We start from the raw sequence: 18,295 nt of genomic DNA, 5'->3' as shown, positions 1-18,295 counted from the left end.
ATCTGTGAAGGGGAGAAAAAAAAAGTGTTAATGTTTCGGGTCTGGTGACCATTCCTCAGAACCCATTCTGAGGAAGGGTCACCGGACCCGAAACGTTAACTTTCTTTTCCCCTTCGCAGATGCTGCCAGACCTGCTGAGCTTTTCCGGGAACTTTGTTTTTGTTCCTGATTTACAGCATCTGCAGTTCTTATGGTTTTTATGTGGTATTTTGAATATTACCCCAGTTTTGCTGGTTTTGGGTATGGGATCCTTTGTTTGTCAGTAGCTGTCATAGAGTGGTTGTCAATCTGCAGTTCCATTTGTGGGCGTTGGGGTGGTTGCTAGTGTAATTGAGTATATGGTCCGTAAGTGTGGTCTTTCTATATACACTAGAGGGATCAACACTCCCCAAAGTACACACACCGGGGGTCCCCCCCCAGACCCATTGTCTCACTGCCAGGTAGACCAACATATAGACTTGCCAAAGAACTGCAACAGAAATTGAAATACTTTAGTGGACAACACTACCCACTCCATCCACTCATCCCAAGAATTCCTCAACATCATCAAGGGCACCAGAATAGAAGATGACAAAATTATATCCTTCAACGTAACAGCACTATTTACGTCTATAAATCTCGACCTAGCCAAAGAAACAATTGCTACACTGCTGGACGAATCAAGTAAGCAGGTAACCCAGGACACCAACAACATTGATAAGGACACCACCATGGAACTACTCGGTCTGTGCCTCGCAACCCACTTCAATGACAGCATAGACAAACAAATCAACAGAACACCAATGGGATCCCCAGTATCAGTACTGATTGCAGAAGCAGGAATGCAAAGCTTAGAACGAACAGCGCTCCCCACCATACAACCCAAATTTTTGGTCCGACATGTAGATGACCCCTCTGTGATTATTAAAATGACTAGAGGATATAGAAAGACCACACAAATGGACCAGATACTCATTAAACTAGCAACCACCCCAAAGCCCACAAACGGAGCTGCACCAGGACACTATTTAAACAAGCCACAACACATTGCAGCAATCCAGAACTACGCAAAGCAGAACAGGAGCACTTGTATGGAGTTTCCAAAAGAAATGGATACCCGACAAGCATAATCTGTTTACCTCTTAGACAGGCCACAACAGAAAGACACAACACAATCAGACTCACTAATCACCCTACGTACATCAAGGGCATTTCAGAGCTGACTACAAGACTACTCAGACCCCTAGGTAGCAGAGTAGCCTGCAAACCGACAACCAACCTACAGCAGCTGATGAGCGTAAAGGATCCCGTACCCAAAACCAGCAAAACTGGGGTAATATACAAAATACCATGCAAGAACTGAGAGAAACACTACATCGGCCAAATCAGAAGAAAATTGACAATACAGATACATGAACACCAACTAGCCACCGAGAGACATGACCAATTCTCAAATGTCTCACTATGCATGGACACCGAGGGACACGAATTCGACTGGGACAAGCATCCATAATGGCACAAGCCAAACGAAGGCACACCAGGGAATTCCTGGAGGCCTTGTGTTCCAACTGGAACTCCATCAACAAACATATTGAATTAGACACTGTATACAAACCACTGAGAAACAAAACCAGAAGTAATACCAACCACCCCAGCAAACCGAGACATACAAATAACAAGCAGGACAGAACACCGACACTTTGCCGAAGGCACACTGACGATATTTCCAAAGTGTTGAGGTAAGCATCTCCAACCTAACTACATGACTCATAAACATTGGATAGTTTGTTTAGTGAGAAGACATGGTAGGGAGTGAGAAAATGTCAATGTTTGAGTTTCTTGCATCTGATAAAAGGAAGGTGAAAGGCTAAATCATATCACAGAATCCCTACAGTGTGGAAACAGGCCCTTCAACCCAACAAGTCCGCACCGACCCTTGGAGCATCCCACCCAGACCCATCCCCCTATAACCCACACACCCCTGAACACTACGGGCAATTTAGCATGGCCAATCCACCTAGCCTGCACATCTTTGGACTGTGGGAGGAAACCGGAGCACCCGGAGGAAACCCACGCAGACACGGGGAGAATGTGCAAACTTAACACAGACAGTCGCCCGAGGCTGGAATCGAACCCAGGTCCCTGGCGCTGTGAGGCTGCAGTGCTAACCACTGAGCTGTCGTGCTGCCCTTTTTTTTTTTTAAATGCAATTCCAAACCAAGGTTATTTCTAATGTTACTCGATCACCCGGCACACTCAAATGCACACAGTGGGACTGTGATCTGTTTTTGTCTGAGTTTCCACCTTTTTAGTAAAGAAATACCAGAGCAAAATGTGGAAGAACAGAAAATTGAGAACAATTATTAAAAGTAAATTATACTGTATTGATAAGAATTGAACTTAATTATTTTCCAGATACTGATCCTTTATATTCCAGAATGCTAAGGGAAATTAGGGCTGAGAAGAGCGGGGGCTGAATTATGTAGATTTTGCAAAATTCAATGGCGTTGAGGGTATATAAGGACTGATAAATGAAAGACACTAAACCGTTCTTTTTCAAAAAAAGAAGGGGTATCACCTAGCAGCTTTTTAAATGAATAATTTGCAGTTTGCTAAATGATTATTAACAGCATGAATAACAAGACAGGCTAACATTTTGGATGTCGGATGGATGCCATTTTTCAAAACTAAAGATAATTGAGTTTTAGATGAGGAAAAAAGAAAACAAAGAGAGAGAACCACAGTCTTGCAGTGAGATGGAATTAATGGGTTGAATAATCTGAATTATGGAAAAGTAGTCATTTGATAGTATAGAATGTGTGTACTGCTTAAAAAATACACTTTTATCAAAGCTTTTTGCCTTTCACTCATCAGGACATTTCATGAATACAAATTGACAGATAATTAAAATTACTACTGCATGAGAGGAGTGTGATGATTGGTGGAGGTGTTGCCATGGCAAATGCACCTATTATGTTCAGTGACCATTAACAGTCAGGCCCTGGTTAAAATGTTAAACCAGTTAGTTGGCTCTGATTGGTCAGGGCATGGTTCTGAGAAAGGAACCAGCAAATGTCGGCCACCTATTTTTGTTGAGTTCAAACAGATGCAGCTCGTGTTGTCAGCAGTAATAGAAACCTGTTGTTCAATGAACTTGTCAATACAGTGTGGAGCTGGAGGAACACAGCAGGTCAGGCAGCACCAGAGGAGTAGAGTTGACATTTTGGGCCTAGACCCTTCTTCAGGACTCAATTGACTTCGTTTTTAAATAAAATCATTTCCAAATAGTTAAGGACATGAAAAGACATAGAAAAAGTCCACAGAAAGATAGGAAATTGGGCAAAGTCGATAAAATGTGGAGCTGGATCAACACAGGTCAGAGGAGCTGGAAAGTTGATGTTTTGGGTCTGGATCATTCTTCAGGACTGGGGAGGGGTAAGGGGAATGGGAGCTCAGAAATAATAGAGGGAGGGGGTTGGCTTGGGGGGAAGGTAGGTGGGATGGTGATGGGTTGATGCAGGTATGGGCTTGCAGGGATTGGTCATTGGCAGAGGTGGAGCGGATAGGTGAGAAGTAAGATGGACAGGTTGTGTCAGGTCAAGGAGACTGGGATGAGAGGGGGAGGGCTGGATATGGGATGAGGCTGGAAGTGGGGAGATTTTGAAGCTGGTGAACTATATATTGAGGCCATTGGGCTGTCTGCTTCTGAGGCAGAACATAAGGTGGTGTTCTTTCCAGTTTACGCGTGGCCTCATTTTGACAGTGGACATCTTAGTCTAATAATGGGTCTACATGTGTTTCTCAGGGTCATGTCCCAGGCCCAACCACATTCGGCTACTTCATCAATGACATTTTCTGCCCCTTTGCTTGCATTCTCTTCTCGCCTTTATTATGAACTATCATTACAAAAAGATGGCTTCTTTTTTTCCTCAATCTTAACACCATTATTACTAGATACATAGGTCATTAATCTAGAGTGACTCATTAGACTCTAAATGGTCTTGTCTTTAAGTCTTTGCAAGAATGTCAAAAGGTTGTGATCAGTGTACACAACTGCCTCCGAAATATTGTTTGCAGCATAAACATTAAGATGTTGTAAGGCCAGGACCAAACTCAGTAACTCCTTTGCAACAGTTGAATATTTTCTCTAGTGGCTATTGAGTTCCTTTGGAAAATAACTGGCCTTTCAATTCCACAATCATACTTCTGTAACAACACAGCTCCAACTTTAAATTTGAGAAATTTGGCGTGGCTAAAACTGGTGCCGTGGTTAACATTGTTTTTAAATTCTCAAATGCCTCCTGGCATTGTTCTGTACATCGAAATTTTGTGGTGCTCTTCAACAAATCCGTCAGTGGTGCCACCTCACTACTAAAGTTTGGTACAAACTTACGGTAGAATCCGCTCCGTTCCAAAAATCGTAGCACTTCCTTCTTCGAGGATGGTCTTAGAAATTCCACGATAGCCTTCATCTTCATGTTCCTTTTGTGTCATCCTTCCAGGTCTGATGCTGTGTCCTAAGAACTTCACTTCCACCTTTGCGAATTCTGTCTTTTCCAAATTTATGACCAACTTTGCTTTCCGTAGTGTCTCTAAGAGCTCTGCCAAATGCACTGTGATCTTTCCACAAATGGCTAAAGATCACTAAGTCATCCTATATAGATGGCACAATCAGTCAATCGTGCCACAACCCTCTTCTTAAATCTTTGAAATGTTCTTCATTCCAAAGGGCATTACTTCAAATTGATACAGCCCATTTGAGATTACAAACACAAAAACTTCTTTCGCTGTCTCCAACAAAGGTACTTGCCAGTAACCACGAAGTAAGTCCAACTTCATGACATAAGTGGTTTGTCCAACATTTTCCACACAGTCCGTCAGCTTTGGAATTGGGTAAGAGTCTGATTTAGTCACAGCATTGACCTTCTAATAATCTATGCAGAATCGTTGAGTGCCGTCAGGTTTGGGAACCAACACAATCGGTGAATTACACTCACTTTGACTCTGTTTGTCTTCTTAGAGCATTGCATCCACTTCCTTCTGTACCTGTGCTGCTTTGAGAGGATTAAGCCTGTAAGGGTGTTTTATCGGAACAGCATTCCCTATGTCAACCTCATGTATTATAGTATTAGTCCTCCCCATTCTATTTCTACATATGTCCTCATAGTGCTGCAACAGCCCTTTCAATTCAGCTCTCTGTTACTGAGACAGATGGCTTGCTATTCCTATCCCTTCTTTAAGGACTTCCTCATTATATAATTTATTCTGAAGCACATCAAAATCCAAATCATCTGGATTTGATTCCTTGCTCTGAGTGTCAGTAACTAATACCTGTTTTTCTAGTTACCTTTCCCTGTCATAGTAATGTTTCAGCATGTTCACGTGACATACCCGATGAATTTTTTCCTTTTTCTGGCTTCTTTACCGGAAAAGATTCTGGTATTCACCTGACTTCTTCACAATCTGATAGGAAGCACTAAACCTTGCTTTGAAGGGGCCTCCACTACTGTTAACAGCACCAATACTTTATCCCCATGGGCAAATGTACAAATTTTAGATTTCTTATCTGCTTCTTGCTTCATTAGATGCTGTGCCACCTTCAAGTGTTGTCTTGCTATAACTCACCTACTTTGTTTAATCATTCTCTCACCTCCAGATACGTAATCCGACTGTGAGATCCCTGGCTTCTGGCCTATCAGCTTTTCCTTAATTTTAAAGGCCTCCTTACTTTGTGTCCGAATATCAATTCAAATGGAGTAAACTGAGTCGATTCATTTGGAATATCACTAATAGCAAACAAAATAAATGGGATACCTTTATCCCGACCATTTTGGTAATGCTGGCAATAAGCTGTCAGCAAAGTTAAGGTCTGATGCCACCTTTCCAATGCTCCCTAGGATTCAGGATGGTATGCACTTGATTTAAAGTGTTGGATACCTAAACTATCCATGACTTTCTTAAATAGTTTGGCAGTAATATTGGACCCTTGGTCTGACTAAATCTCCCTGGGTAATCCGTAATGGGTAAAGAAAGCAAGCAACTCCTCCACAACCTTTGTTACCTTGACATTATGTAATGGAATTGCCTATGGAAATCTGGTAGGCACATCCATTATGGTTAGCAAATACTGGTTCCCACTTTTGGTTTTAGGGAGAGGACCTACACAATCGATCATAACCCATGTGAAAGTTTCTTCAAATGCTGGAATTGGCATTAAAAGCACTGGTTTTATTACTGCCTGTGGCTTTCCTCCCATCTGATATATGATAGGTACAATAAAATTCAACCAATTTTTATGTAATCCAGGCCAATAGAAATGCTTCTATATCTTGGCCTGAGTCTTCCTCACTCCTACATGATTTCCTAAAGATAATTAATGTGCAACCCGCAATACTTTTACTGTATGTATACTACTAGTAACACAATGTGGTGAACTTCTGCCTATTTCTCCTCTGTGCTAACCTGTCAAGGTCTCTATTTACACCTTAGGATTCTATCCTTGAGGTAATAGCGTTCTGGAATACATTCTGATTCCTTTTCCGAGTAGGCTTATGATATAAATCCCTTATTATTCCATCTTTTTGTTGTAACTCCATTGGTCTTTCAGAACTAAACATCTCTGCCTGATCCTCTACCTGTGTAGGTTTTTCCTTTACAATTTCATCACACGGTGTCAGCTAACTGGACCTCAACTCCTTTGTCTTTCTCTTTTTGTTTTCCCTTCTTGCTTTAACTTATGACAGTGGGATCTTGTTGCCACACAGTCAGGAAATGTTCCAAGGTATTTTTCTTCAGTTCTGTGGTTTTCTTTCGGCTTCTCTGTCACAATGGGCATCACTCCCACCTTTTGATCTGGTTAGGTTGTTTCCAAGAACAAACTGTATTCCTGGAACAGATACACTCTTTCAATCACTCCCACTGTCCCTTCTCCAGTCTTGATTGGACCTTCCAGCTTTTATCTTACACAGGAGAATGCCATGTCTCTCACCATTTATTCAACAAATTATTACTCTCGGCTAACATTCCAGAAGGCATGCAAATGTCTTCATCCACCCCCACCTCCTACCTACCAGCCTCATCCCTGCCTCCTTGACCTGTCTGTCTCCTCTCCACCTATCTGCTCCTTTATCCATCTTCCATCCGCCTCCCCCCACCTTTTATTTCAGAATCCCCTTCCCCTCCCCCATTTCTGAAGAAGGGTCTAGACCCGAAACGTCAGCTGGCCTGCTGTGTTCATCCAGCTCCACACCTTGTTATCTCAGATTCTCCAGCATTGGCAGTTCCTACTATGTTTAAATGCTACCAAGTTGTGACAAGTAACTCACCATTTGTCTCCCCAAAGCGTGTCCACCATCTACAAGGCACAAGTCAGGAGTCTAATGGAACACTGTCCATTTGCCTGTCTGAGTGCAGCTCCAACAATACTCCAAGCTGGTCACCATTAAGGACAAGGCAACCTGCTTGGGATTGGCACCCCATCTGTCACCTTCAACATTCACTCCTTTCGTCACTGACACACGGTGGCAATGGTGTGTACCATCTACAAGATGCAGTGCATTGATTCACCTGAGGCTGCTTTGACAGCACCTTCCAAGCCTGTGAACTCTATTGCCTTGAAGGACAAGAGCAGCAGATGCATGGAACGCCACCAACTGCAATGTTCCCTCACCTGACTTGAACCTATATTGCTGCCCTTCACAGCTGGGTCAAAATCCTGGCACTCCCGTTCATGAAAGCAGCTCATCTTCTCCATGGCATTTTGCATGTTTATCGGTGCTCGCCTAGCCATCAATGATGAACATCCCATGAATGAGTATTTTTTAAAAATGCAACAGTGATAGGTTTTGAATAAAATGTTGTTTGTAGGCTTTTAGAATTTAGGAATTAACAAATTCTTTTTTTTTCAAAAGGTGGAGAGTCTTTTTCAGAAATACCACAGCAGACGCAGTTCACGTATCAAAGCTCCTTCACGCAACACCATCCAAAAGTTTGTTTCTCGGATGTCTAACTCTCACACTTCTGCTTCATCCAGTACCTGTACGTCCAGTGCAGAACACAGGTAGGTTTTCAATACGATTAACCTTGTAAAAAGGAAGCGATCTCTTGTGCATTGCAAAGTGGCAAAGAGATCCAGTGAACTAGAAGCATTTTTTGTCAATTCAGAAAGAAAGGAGAACTTGTATCTTATGCATCTTTGAGAATTTTAGGATATCACAAAACTGTTTTAATTATTGAATACCTTTGTAATGCATAAACTGCTTTCCTAGCATAGGAATTATGGCAACCAATTTGCATCCTATTATATGTAGTACGTTCTCATAACGACCATATCATATCTTTGTTCTTCAGTGATAATTGAGGGATAAATGTTTAATAGGGCACAGGTTCCCCCTTCTCTTAAGTAAAATATTGCCAGGGAATCTTTTGCGGCCACCCTAAAGAGCAGCGTGTCTCGGCTTGATGTTCCAACTCAAAGGTAGTGCCTTTGATAGTGACTGTTAAACGCAAAATGCAAAATTGATAACCAGTGATAACTGGCAAGTGGTTCACTTGTACAGCCTTCATCTATTCAATTAGAACAACATAGAGGTTCAATGTTAAAGGACAATAATATCCAATGCAAAAGGAGTCCTTTAGTTGTCTTCAGGGTGTTAACTTTTCATCTAAAGCTGGTGTTAATTAGCTGATTTCTTGGATGCAGATAGTCACAATGAATGTTGCAGCTATTAAAATGACTTGGTTCCTTGATTTTTATTTGCTGTATAGTTATTTGTCTGGGAACCAGGTGCCCATTACTTCATGCAGAAATAGGACACAGCAGCTTGTCTTCAAAATACTAGTAGAACGTCCTTTAGAAATACCAGTTCCAAAATTTAATTCCAGGCATCTCCTTTGGGTGGGTCTGTCTGTGATAGCCATTTTGTGAATGTCCAGCAGTTTGCATTTGTTAACCTACCACTATCTCAAGAAGAGATTTTGATGGGTGCCTGGAATATAGGAAGTGCCTCCTTTGCCTTTTCTGATTAGATAATACTCAGTGGGAGAGGTGGGAACAGAGTGCACAAATAACCAGCAAAAAGGGTCAGGCTGGGGGCGGTGGGAAAAGGAGAGAAAAGTCAAAGGCAAAACTAACTGCTTTTAAATGCACATTGTTTATTTTATTCAAAATACTAACAGTGGCATAAATAGATGTTAATGGGTGTGATCTTCTAGCCATTATGGTGATGAAATCAAAGTTAGGAAATACGTATTCAGTGGTATTTGACTTTTCAAAAGTACAGGTGGGAAGGAAAGGCTGGCAAGATTGCTTTTAGTAAGAGATGGAATAAGTATGATAGCAAGAAATGATCTTGCATCAAATCATAGAATCAGTGTGGAAACAGGCCATTCGACCCAAGAAGTCCATACTATCCCTCCGAAGAGCATCCCACCCTGACTCATTCCCCTATCCCGGCATTTCCCCATGTCTAACCCACCTAACCTAAACATCCCTGGACGCTATGGGCAATTTAGCATGGCCAATTCACCTACCCTGCACATCTTTGGACTGTGGGAGGAAACCGGAGCACCCAGAGGAAACCCACGCAGACATGGGGAGAACGTGCAAACTCCACACACAGTTGCCCGAGGGTAGAATTGAACCCGGATCTCTGGTGCTGTGAGGCAGCAATGCTAACCACTGAGCCACCGTGCTGCCCTGAAATGTAGAATCCCTCTGGGTGGAATTAAGAAGTAAGGGTGCAAGACACCAGAGGAAGTAGTCTATAGGCTCCCCTAAAATTGTATCTGCACCATCTTTTCAATGAGGTCATGTCTGATGTGATAATCCTCAACACCAATTCCACCTTCCTACTTTTTCTCTCCATAAATCTTGTTTCCCAAACTATTCTTAAATATCTGTCTATCTCTGCCATGAAAATACTTCCTGACACACACTCTACTGTCCTCCTGCAGTAAAATAATACCACATATGCGCTACCCTCAGAAGAAATTTCTTCTCATTTGTCCTAAGTGAGTGACTTCTTACTTGAGATTATCGTTTCTGATCCCAGACTGTACCACAAAGAGAAATAGTCTCTCCATACCTACTCTGTCAAGCCCTCTAACAGTCTTGTATGTGTCAATAAAGTCTCCTCTCATTCATTCATTCATTCTTCACTGCAATGAGTACAACCTATCGGACCTCTCCTGCTAACAAGCTGGTGAACCTTCTCTGGACTGTCTCCAATATCATTATACCTTTCCATAGATACAGGGATAAAAACTGTCACAGTATTCCAGGTGTGATCTAGCTAGCGCACTGTAGAGTTTTACTAAAAATCTCCCTATTTTTATATTTCGTTCCCTTTTGAAATAAAGGCCAATGATCCATTTGCCCTTCTCTAGTACCTGTGTTTTTTTTTCCGTGATTTGTGCATGAGGTCTCCCAAATTCTTCTGTGCTGTAGCTTTCTGCATTCACTATTTAAACTATTTTCAGCTCTTCAACCATTCCTGCCAACGTGCATGAATTCACATTTCCCACATTACCTTCTGTCCAGTTTATGCCCTCTTAGTAACCTATCTATGTCCCTCTGCAGACTCATCCTCGTATTGCCCTGTGCCTCAGCCATTTGTCATCCACAAACCTGGCAGCAGTACATTCACTTTCCTCATCCGTTTACTATATATTGTAAACAATTGTGGTCCCATTCCTTATCCCAGTAGCACTCCATTCCCTTTATCTTAACTCTTTCTTCTATTCAGTCAATTCTATATTCATTTTAATATACTACTCCCAACACCTTGGCCTCTTAAGTTGCTTTATGTGTACTTATCGAATACTGTTGGCAATCCAAACGCATCAAATCTACTGGTTCCCTGCTACCTACCATACTGTTACCACCTCAATATGTTTTAATACATTTGTCAGGCATAATTTCATTGTCATGAAGCCATGCTGATTCAGCTTTATTTTTATTATGCATTTCTAAATGCTCTATTATTACATTCTTTATAATAGACTGTTAATGTGTCATTGAGAAAATGTTAAGCCAACTGGTGCATAGTTAACTTTTTATTTCACTCCCTCCCTTTTTCAAGTTAAGGGTAGAGTTTACATTGGCAGTTTTCCAATCCTCTTGGACTTTTCCATAATCCATGGATTCTCAGAACATCGCAAATAATGTGTCCGCTATCTGCATAGCTACTTCCTTTCATATCGTCAGAGACATCCCATCAGATCCAGGGGGTATATCAGCCTTTAGCCCCATTACTTTCTCCAGTGATTACTTCAGTTTATTCCCCTGACCCCTTAGCTGTTTGACTTAGTGTTTTTAGAATACTACTAGTGTCTTTGACTGTGAAGACTGTTGCAAAGTAATAATTCAACTGCTTTGCCCTTTTCTAGTTCCTCATTAGCATTTCCCAGTCTCATTCCCTAACAGCCCTAATTTCCCGTAGACATCCCTCCTTGTGTACTTTTAAGAAGCTCTTGCTGTCAGATTCTATATTGCTTGCTAGTTTACCGTCCATTTATTTTCTCCCTCTGTTACTTTCTTGCTTATCTTTTATTGGTTTTTCAAAACTCGTTTTTCTTTCCATTTGATACAATCCTTCACTTGCTTGGTTAATCATGGTTCTTTTATCTTGTTCCTAGTTTTCTCCTTCCTCTCAGTGTATATCTTGCTGTGTTATCGGTTATTTTCTTAAATGTTTGCTATTGTTTCTCAACTACCTTTCATGCTTACATTCTTTCCCAGTCAAATCCAGCCAACTTTGCCTTCATTCTTTTGTAATTACTCTTATTCAAGTTTAGCAGAGTTGTTTTGACCCAAGTTTTCAGTATCAAACTGATCGCTAAAATTCAGCCTTGTTATAGTCACTGTTCCCTTGGGGAAGTTTTACTGAGGCCATTTGTCGAACAGGCTTCATTGCATATTACCAGATTAAATTAGTCTCATTCTCCGTTGAATCCATAACACGCTGTCGGGAGTGGTCCTGAATTCTTTGTGGCTACTTCTGCCAATTTAATTTTCAAAATTGACACAGATTAATATTGCCCATGATTAATGCACTGTCTTTTTACATGCTTCATTAGGTCTTGATTTATTGAGTATCCTACAGAACAATTGTTGTTATGGGGCCAGTGGACTACTTACACCAGTGTTGTCTTTCCCCTTGTTGTTTCTTACTGTGATCATATGGTCCCCTTATCTAAGGAAAAAAAGCTGATATGGCCCAGTGGTACTGTTCCTACCCCTTAGGCCAGAAGGTCCACATTCAAATCCCATCTGCTCCAAAGGTGTGCCATACCGTGTCTGATCAGGTTGACAAACCTAACCTGGCATTGGCAGTCTAGAGAAGGTTCACTAGATTGATGTCGTGTATGGAGGGATTTTTGTAGAAGTTGAATAGGTTGGGCCTGTGCTCATTGAGTTCAGAAGAATGAGAGGTGACCTGATTGAAACATGAAAGTTTCCTAGGGGATTTAAAAGGAAGATGCGAATATATTGTTTCTCCCTTATGGGAGAGTTTGGAGCTATAATCTTAGTGAGGGAGGCAAAAATGAAGAGTAATTTATGAAATGTAATTCCTGTATGGTAATGATCTCTTGAATTTCTTTCTCTTCAATTTAGAATTAAGAAGATTGAGGCAATTCAGCATGTGTTTTAAATTTATGAAGGACTTTGCTTGCCTGTATAAGGTGGATGCAAATAAATATTAAATAATTAGGGTGAAGTACTTTTTACTCCAAATGGTCAGGATGTGTAATGTGCTTCTGCATGGTATAGTGAAGCAAATAGCACAGATGTATTTAAGGGGAGGCTGGATACGTACATGAGGGAGAAAGGGAGAGTAAGTATTGGCAGAGACCTGTTGGACTGTCCATAGCTTGTTCTGTGCTCTAAGCTTTAGCTAATCTGATCATAAGTGTGACTGTGGGATGAACTATCTCTTCAAACAGATGTTCATTTAATCCATATACCTGTGCGTTTTTAACTTCCTCCATATTTTGGAGGATCATTTGGTTAATTGTCTCCGCAAAGTCCAAGTTGTTATGAATGGATATTCAACCCCATGAGCCTCAAATGGCAGCATTTGAAGACAGACTCCTTTCTATGCTCACTTATGTGTTTTCATGGGCTTGGGTATGTTGAAGTGGATTTTCTTGATTTTGTTGTATTAATGAATAACTCCTCAAATGGAACTCCAAAATCTTAATATCTGCAGATTGTGAACTATCCGTATTAATAAAAACATTGATTTTTATAATTGCTGCTTGGGATCTGTGATGTGCACTTAAATGACCCATCTTGAAAAAGATTTAGAAATTTCTGAACCACATTAGCTTTAAACGTAGGATTTGTTTGCTTTTTTTTTTAGCTTAAAGGATGAAGAAGAACAAATGTGTCCTATTTGTCTACTGGATATGCTGGATGAGGAAAGCTTGACTGTGTGTGAAGAAGGCTGCAGGAATAAACTTCACCATCACTGCATGTCAATCTGTAAGTTTTCAGGGATTTTCTTTTTTTTTATGTTCAGTTGATTTTTAGTCATGAGATCTTTCAAGCTCTCATTGTCCAAGGCTGAACTATTTTGCAGTTCTAGTAAATCACGGGCCTGTTACTATGAACTGTTTTTTTTAAGCTGGGAGTATTTTATCTGGGGAAACCAGATGGATTGGTGGAAATTTTTTACTTTGCTCCTTTGTGCTCAATCGTTATTTCTATTTAAAAAAAATCCATAATTTTAGCATTTCTGTTGATGATGTTTTGTCACTTAACCGTAGTTATCCTTGGTTGCTCTTAATCAATTTACTTTTGTTTTTGGTTGCTTGTTTCTAGTTAACATCTTTTGGCATTTGATGGTTGGTATATGCCTGAAGTTGTTAACCGATTTGAAAGACCTTTGCACATTTGATTTGAAGTGAGAATGGTCCAAAAATCTTGTGTGGGGTTCTATGCTTATCGACGGCATTGATCACTTCCCAAAGGCCAGGTTTATCAATCTATGTACCTGGAACAAAAGCTAGCAGAGATTTAAGGGCCTGAATTGTTTTCATAATGGCATTCTTCATTCTTCATGGGATCTGGGTGTCACTGACAGAGCCAGCATTTGTTGCCCAGCCTTAATTGCCCTTGAGCTGTTGGCTTGCTGCACCATCCCAGAGGGGAGTTAAAAGTCAATCACGTTACTGTGGACCTGGAGTACAAATCGGGTAAGGATGACAGATTCCCTTCCCTAAAGGTTATTAGTGAACCAAGTGGGATTTTACAACAATCAATCATAATTTTGTGGCATTAGTGTAGAGAGTGGGTACATAATATGTACCCAATGTAGCTACGAATTGCATGTGGTGTGCTACACACTGAACAATGTATATAGGAAAAATTATCCCAAAGATATCATCTGAACAATGTATTATGTCTTAAAAATTAAAAGTTGTAGTGGTCCAGAATCTGAAAACAAAATAAAATTGTTACTTTTAGAACATTGCAGAAGGATTTGGACAGGTTAGGAGAGTGGGCAAAGAAGTGGCAGGTGGAGTACAACGTGGGAAAGTGTGAGGTCATACACTTTGGTTAGAAGCATGGACTATTTTCTAAACAGAGAAAATTCAGAAGTCTGAAGTGCAGAGAGACTTGGGAGTTCTGGATTCTGGATTCTGTCAAGGTAAATTGCAGGTTGAGCCAGTAGTTAAGAAGGCAAATGCAACTTTGGTGTTTACTTTGAGAGAACTTGGATATAAAAGCAGTGATGTACTTCTGAAGCTCTATAAGGCTCTGGTCAGGACACATTTGGAGTATTGTGCGCAGTTTTGGGCCCCATATCTCAGTAAAGATGTACTGGCCCTGGAGTGGAGGTTCATGAGAATGGTCCCAGGAATGAAAAGCTTAACATATGAGAAATGTTTGAGGACTCTGGGTCTATACTCGATGGAGTTTTTAGAAGGATGGAGGGGGTGGTATCTAATTGAAACTTACAGAATACTGAATGACCTGGACAGAGTGGATGTCAGGAAGTTGTTTCCATTGGTAGGAGAGACTAGGACCCAAGGGCACAGGCTTCGAATAAAGGGAAGACCTTTTAGATTGGACACGAGGAGAAACTTTTTAAGCCAGAGAGTGGTGAATCTATGGAATTCACTGCCACAGAAGGCTGTGGAGGCCAGGTCATTCTATATATTTAAGATGGAGATAGATAGGTTCTTGATTGTCAAGGGGATCAAGGGTTGCGGGGAGAAAGCAGGAGAATAGGGTTGAGAAACTTGTCAGCCATGATTAGCCAGGAAATAGCCGCGACATTTGAACAGTTATTTTGTGTCAGTCTTCACAGTGGAAGACACCAATAACATGCCGAAAACTGATGGCAAGATGGTTATAGCAGGTGAGGACCTTGAAACTATCACTATATCACTAAGGAGGCAGTGCTGGTCAAGCTAATGGGGCTAAAGATAGACAAGTCTCCTGGCCCTGATGAAATGCATCCCAGGGCACTAAAAGAGGTGATGGGGGAAATAGCAAATGCACTAGTAATTATTTACCAAAATTCACTGGACTCTGGGGTGGTTCCTGCAGATTGGAAAACAGCCAATGTGACACCACTGTTTAAAAAAGGAAGTAGACAAAAAGCAGGTAACTATAGGCCAGTTAGCTTAACTTTGGTAGTGGGGGAAAATGCTTGAATCTATCATTAAGGAAGAAATAGCAAGACATCTGGATATAAATTGCCCCATTGGGAACACCCAGCATGGGTTCATGAAGGGTAGATCATGTTTAACCAATTTGGTGGAATTCTTTACTTGCATGGTGGACAATGGGGAACCTGTGCATGTGGTGTATCTGGATTTCCAGAAGCCATTTGACAAGGTGCCACACCAAAGGCTGCTGCATAAGATAAAGTTGCACGTATTACAAGTAATGTATTGGCATAGATAGAGGATTGGTTGACCAGTAGAAAGCAAAAAGTAGGGGTAAATGGGTGTTTTTCTGGTTGGTGGTCAGTGGCTAGTGGTGTGCCTCAGAGATCAGTGTTGGGAACGCAATTGTTTACAATTTACATAGATGATTTGGGGTTGGGGACTAAGTGTGGTGTGTCAAAATTTGCAGATGACACTAAGGTGAGTGGTAGAGCAAAGTGCGCAGAAGACACTGAAAGTCTGCAGAGGGATATAGATCGTCTTAAGTGAGTGGGCAAAGGTCTGGCAGATGGAGTACAATGTTGATAAGTGTGAGGTCATCCATTTTGGTAGGAATAACAGCAAATGGACTATGTTTTAAATGGTAAAAAATTGCAGCACGCTGCTGTGCAGAGGGACTTGGGTGTCCTTGTGCATGAATCGCTAAAAGTAGGATTGCAGGTGCAGCAGGTAATTAAAAAGGCAAATGGAATTTTGTCTGCCATTGCTAGAGGGATGGAGTTTAAAAACAAGGAGGCTGTGCTGCAGCTGTATAGAGTCCTGGTGAGGCCACACCTGGAGTACTGTGTGCAGTTTTGGTCTCCTTATTTGAGAAGGGATATACTAGCACTGGAGGGGGTGCAGAGGAGATTCACTCGTTTGATTCCAGAGTTGAGAGGGTTGGATTATGAGGAGAGACTGAGTAGGCTGGGATTATACTTACTGGAATTCAGAAGAATGAGGGGAGATCTTATAGAAACATGTAAGATTATGAAGGGAATAGATAAGGTGGAGGCAGGGAGGTTGTTTCCGCTAGCAGGTGAAACTAGGACTAGAGGGCATCGTCTCAAAATAAAGGGAAGCAGATGTAGGACTGAGGTCAGGAGGAACCTCTTCACCTTGAGGATTGTGAATCTGTGGAATTCCCTGCCCAGTGAAGCGGTTGAAGTTACCTCGCTGACTGTTTTTAAGGTAAATTTTTGAACAGTAAAGGAATTAAGGGTTATGGTGAGTGGGCGGGTAAGTGGAGCTGAGTCTCAGAAAGATCAGCCATGATCTTTATTAAATGGCGGGGCAGGCTCGAGGGTCCAGATAGCCTACTCCTGCTCCTAGTTCTTATGTTCTTATGATTGAATGGTGGAGCAGAGTCGATGGGCTGAATGGCCGAACTTCTGCTCCTATGTATTATGGTCTCTTTAAAAGTATGATGTTTCACTTATCTTCAATGTTCTGAAGAAGTCATAAGACTAACATCAGAATTAGGCAATTCAGCCCATTGAGTCTGATCTGCCATTCGATCATAGTCATTTGGCATGGAAACAGGCCCTTCAGTCCAACTTGTGCATGCGAACCAAGTTTCCCCAAACTGAACTAGTCCCATTTGCCTGCATTTGGCCCATCCTATTCATGTACCTGTCCAAATGTTTTTTGAATATTGTAATTGCACCAGCCTCTGCTTCCTTTGGCAGCTCAGCCCAGATACAAACCACAAGGCTGATATGTTTCTTAACCCCCATTCTCCCATCTTCTCCCTGTCACCCTTGCTCCCCTTACTAATCAAGAACTTATTTATTCTGTCTAAAATACACTCATACACCCAATGACTTCGCCTGCACAGATTCACCACCTCTGGCTGAAGAAATACCTCCTCATCTCAGTTCTAAAGGGTCGAACCTTCGTTCTAAGTCTGTGCCCTTGAGTCCTTGTCTTTCCTACTAGTATAGACATCTTCTCCATGTCCATTCTTTTTGTTTTTCCAGGCCCCTCAGTATTCTGTTAGTTTCAATCAGATCATCCCTCATCTCAAAGTACAAACCCAAAGCCCGCAACTGCTCTTGATGACAAGTCCTTCATTTTTGGAATCATTCTTGTAAACCTCCTCTGGACCCCCTCCAGCCCAACTTAGATATGGGGCCCAAAACCACGCTCAATATTCCAAAACTGGTCTGACCAGAGCCTTGTATAGCCTCAACAGTACATTTCTGGTCTTCTATTCTAGCCCTCTTGAAATGAATGCTAACATTGCATTCTCAACTGCCAACTGAACCTGCATGATTACCTTAAGATCGCCCTGAACTAGGACTCCCAAGTCCTTTTTGTACTTCAGATTTCCGAAGCCTTTTCCCATTTAGACAATCTAGGTGTAGACTATTCTTCCTATCAAAGTGTAGAACCTCATATTTTCCCACATTGTGTTCCACCTGTCACTACTTTGCCCACTCTGCTTACCTATCCAAATCATTCTGCAGTTTCACCACTTCCTCAAAACTACCCGTTCCTGCATCTATCTTTGTGTCATGAGCAAACTTGGCAACATTACTCTCAGTTCCTCCATCCAGATCATTTAATATATAGCGTGAATAGTTGAGGGCCATTCCACCCTGAAATCCACTAATGATCAATGGCCATCCTGAAAAAGACCTCCTTATCTCCACTC

The 18,295-nt window shown here is 41.4% G+C and overlaps 1 protein-coding gene across 1 annotated transcript in view; it reads left to right on the top strand.

The window, feature by feature from the left end:
• LOC109930444 (mitogen-activated protein kinase kinase kinase 1, E3 ubiquitin protein ligase) overlaps window positions 1-18,295 on the top strand; it is an 85,218-nt gene that overhangs the window by 57,915 nt on the left and 9,008 nt on the right. The window contains exons 6-7 of the mRNA XM_048605054.1: window positions 7,890-8,038; window positions 13,344-13,465. Coding sequence (XP_048461011.1) covers window positions 7,890-8,038; window positions 13,344-13,465 — 271 coding nt within the window. The remainder of the gene's footprint in view (window positions 1-7,889; window positions 8,039-13,343; window positions 13,466-18,295) is intronic.

This window comes from Rhincodon typus, chromosome 1, assembly GCF_021869965.1.
Source record: "Rhincodon typus isolate 14 chromosome 1, sRhiTyp1.1, whole genome shotgun sequence".
Lineage (NCBI taxonomy): Eukaryota > Metazoa > Chordata > Chondrichthyes > Orectolobiformes > Rhincodontidae > Rhincodon > Rhincodon typus.
Note: the sequence above shows the minus strand (reverse complement) of the source record. Positions and strands in the feature narration are given on the sequence as shown.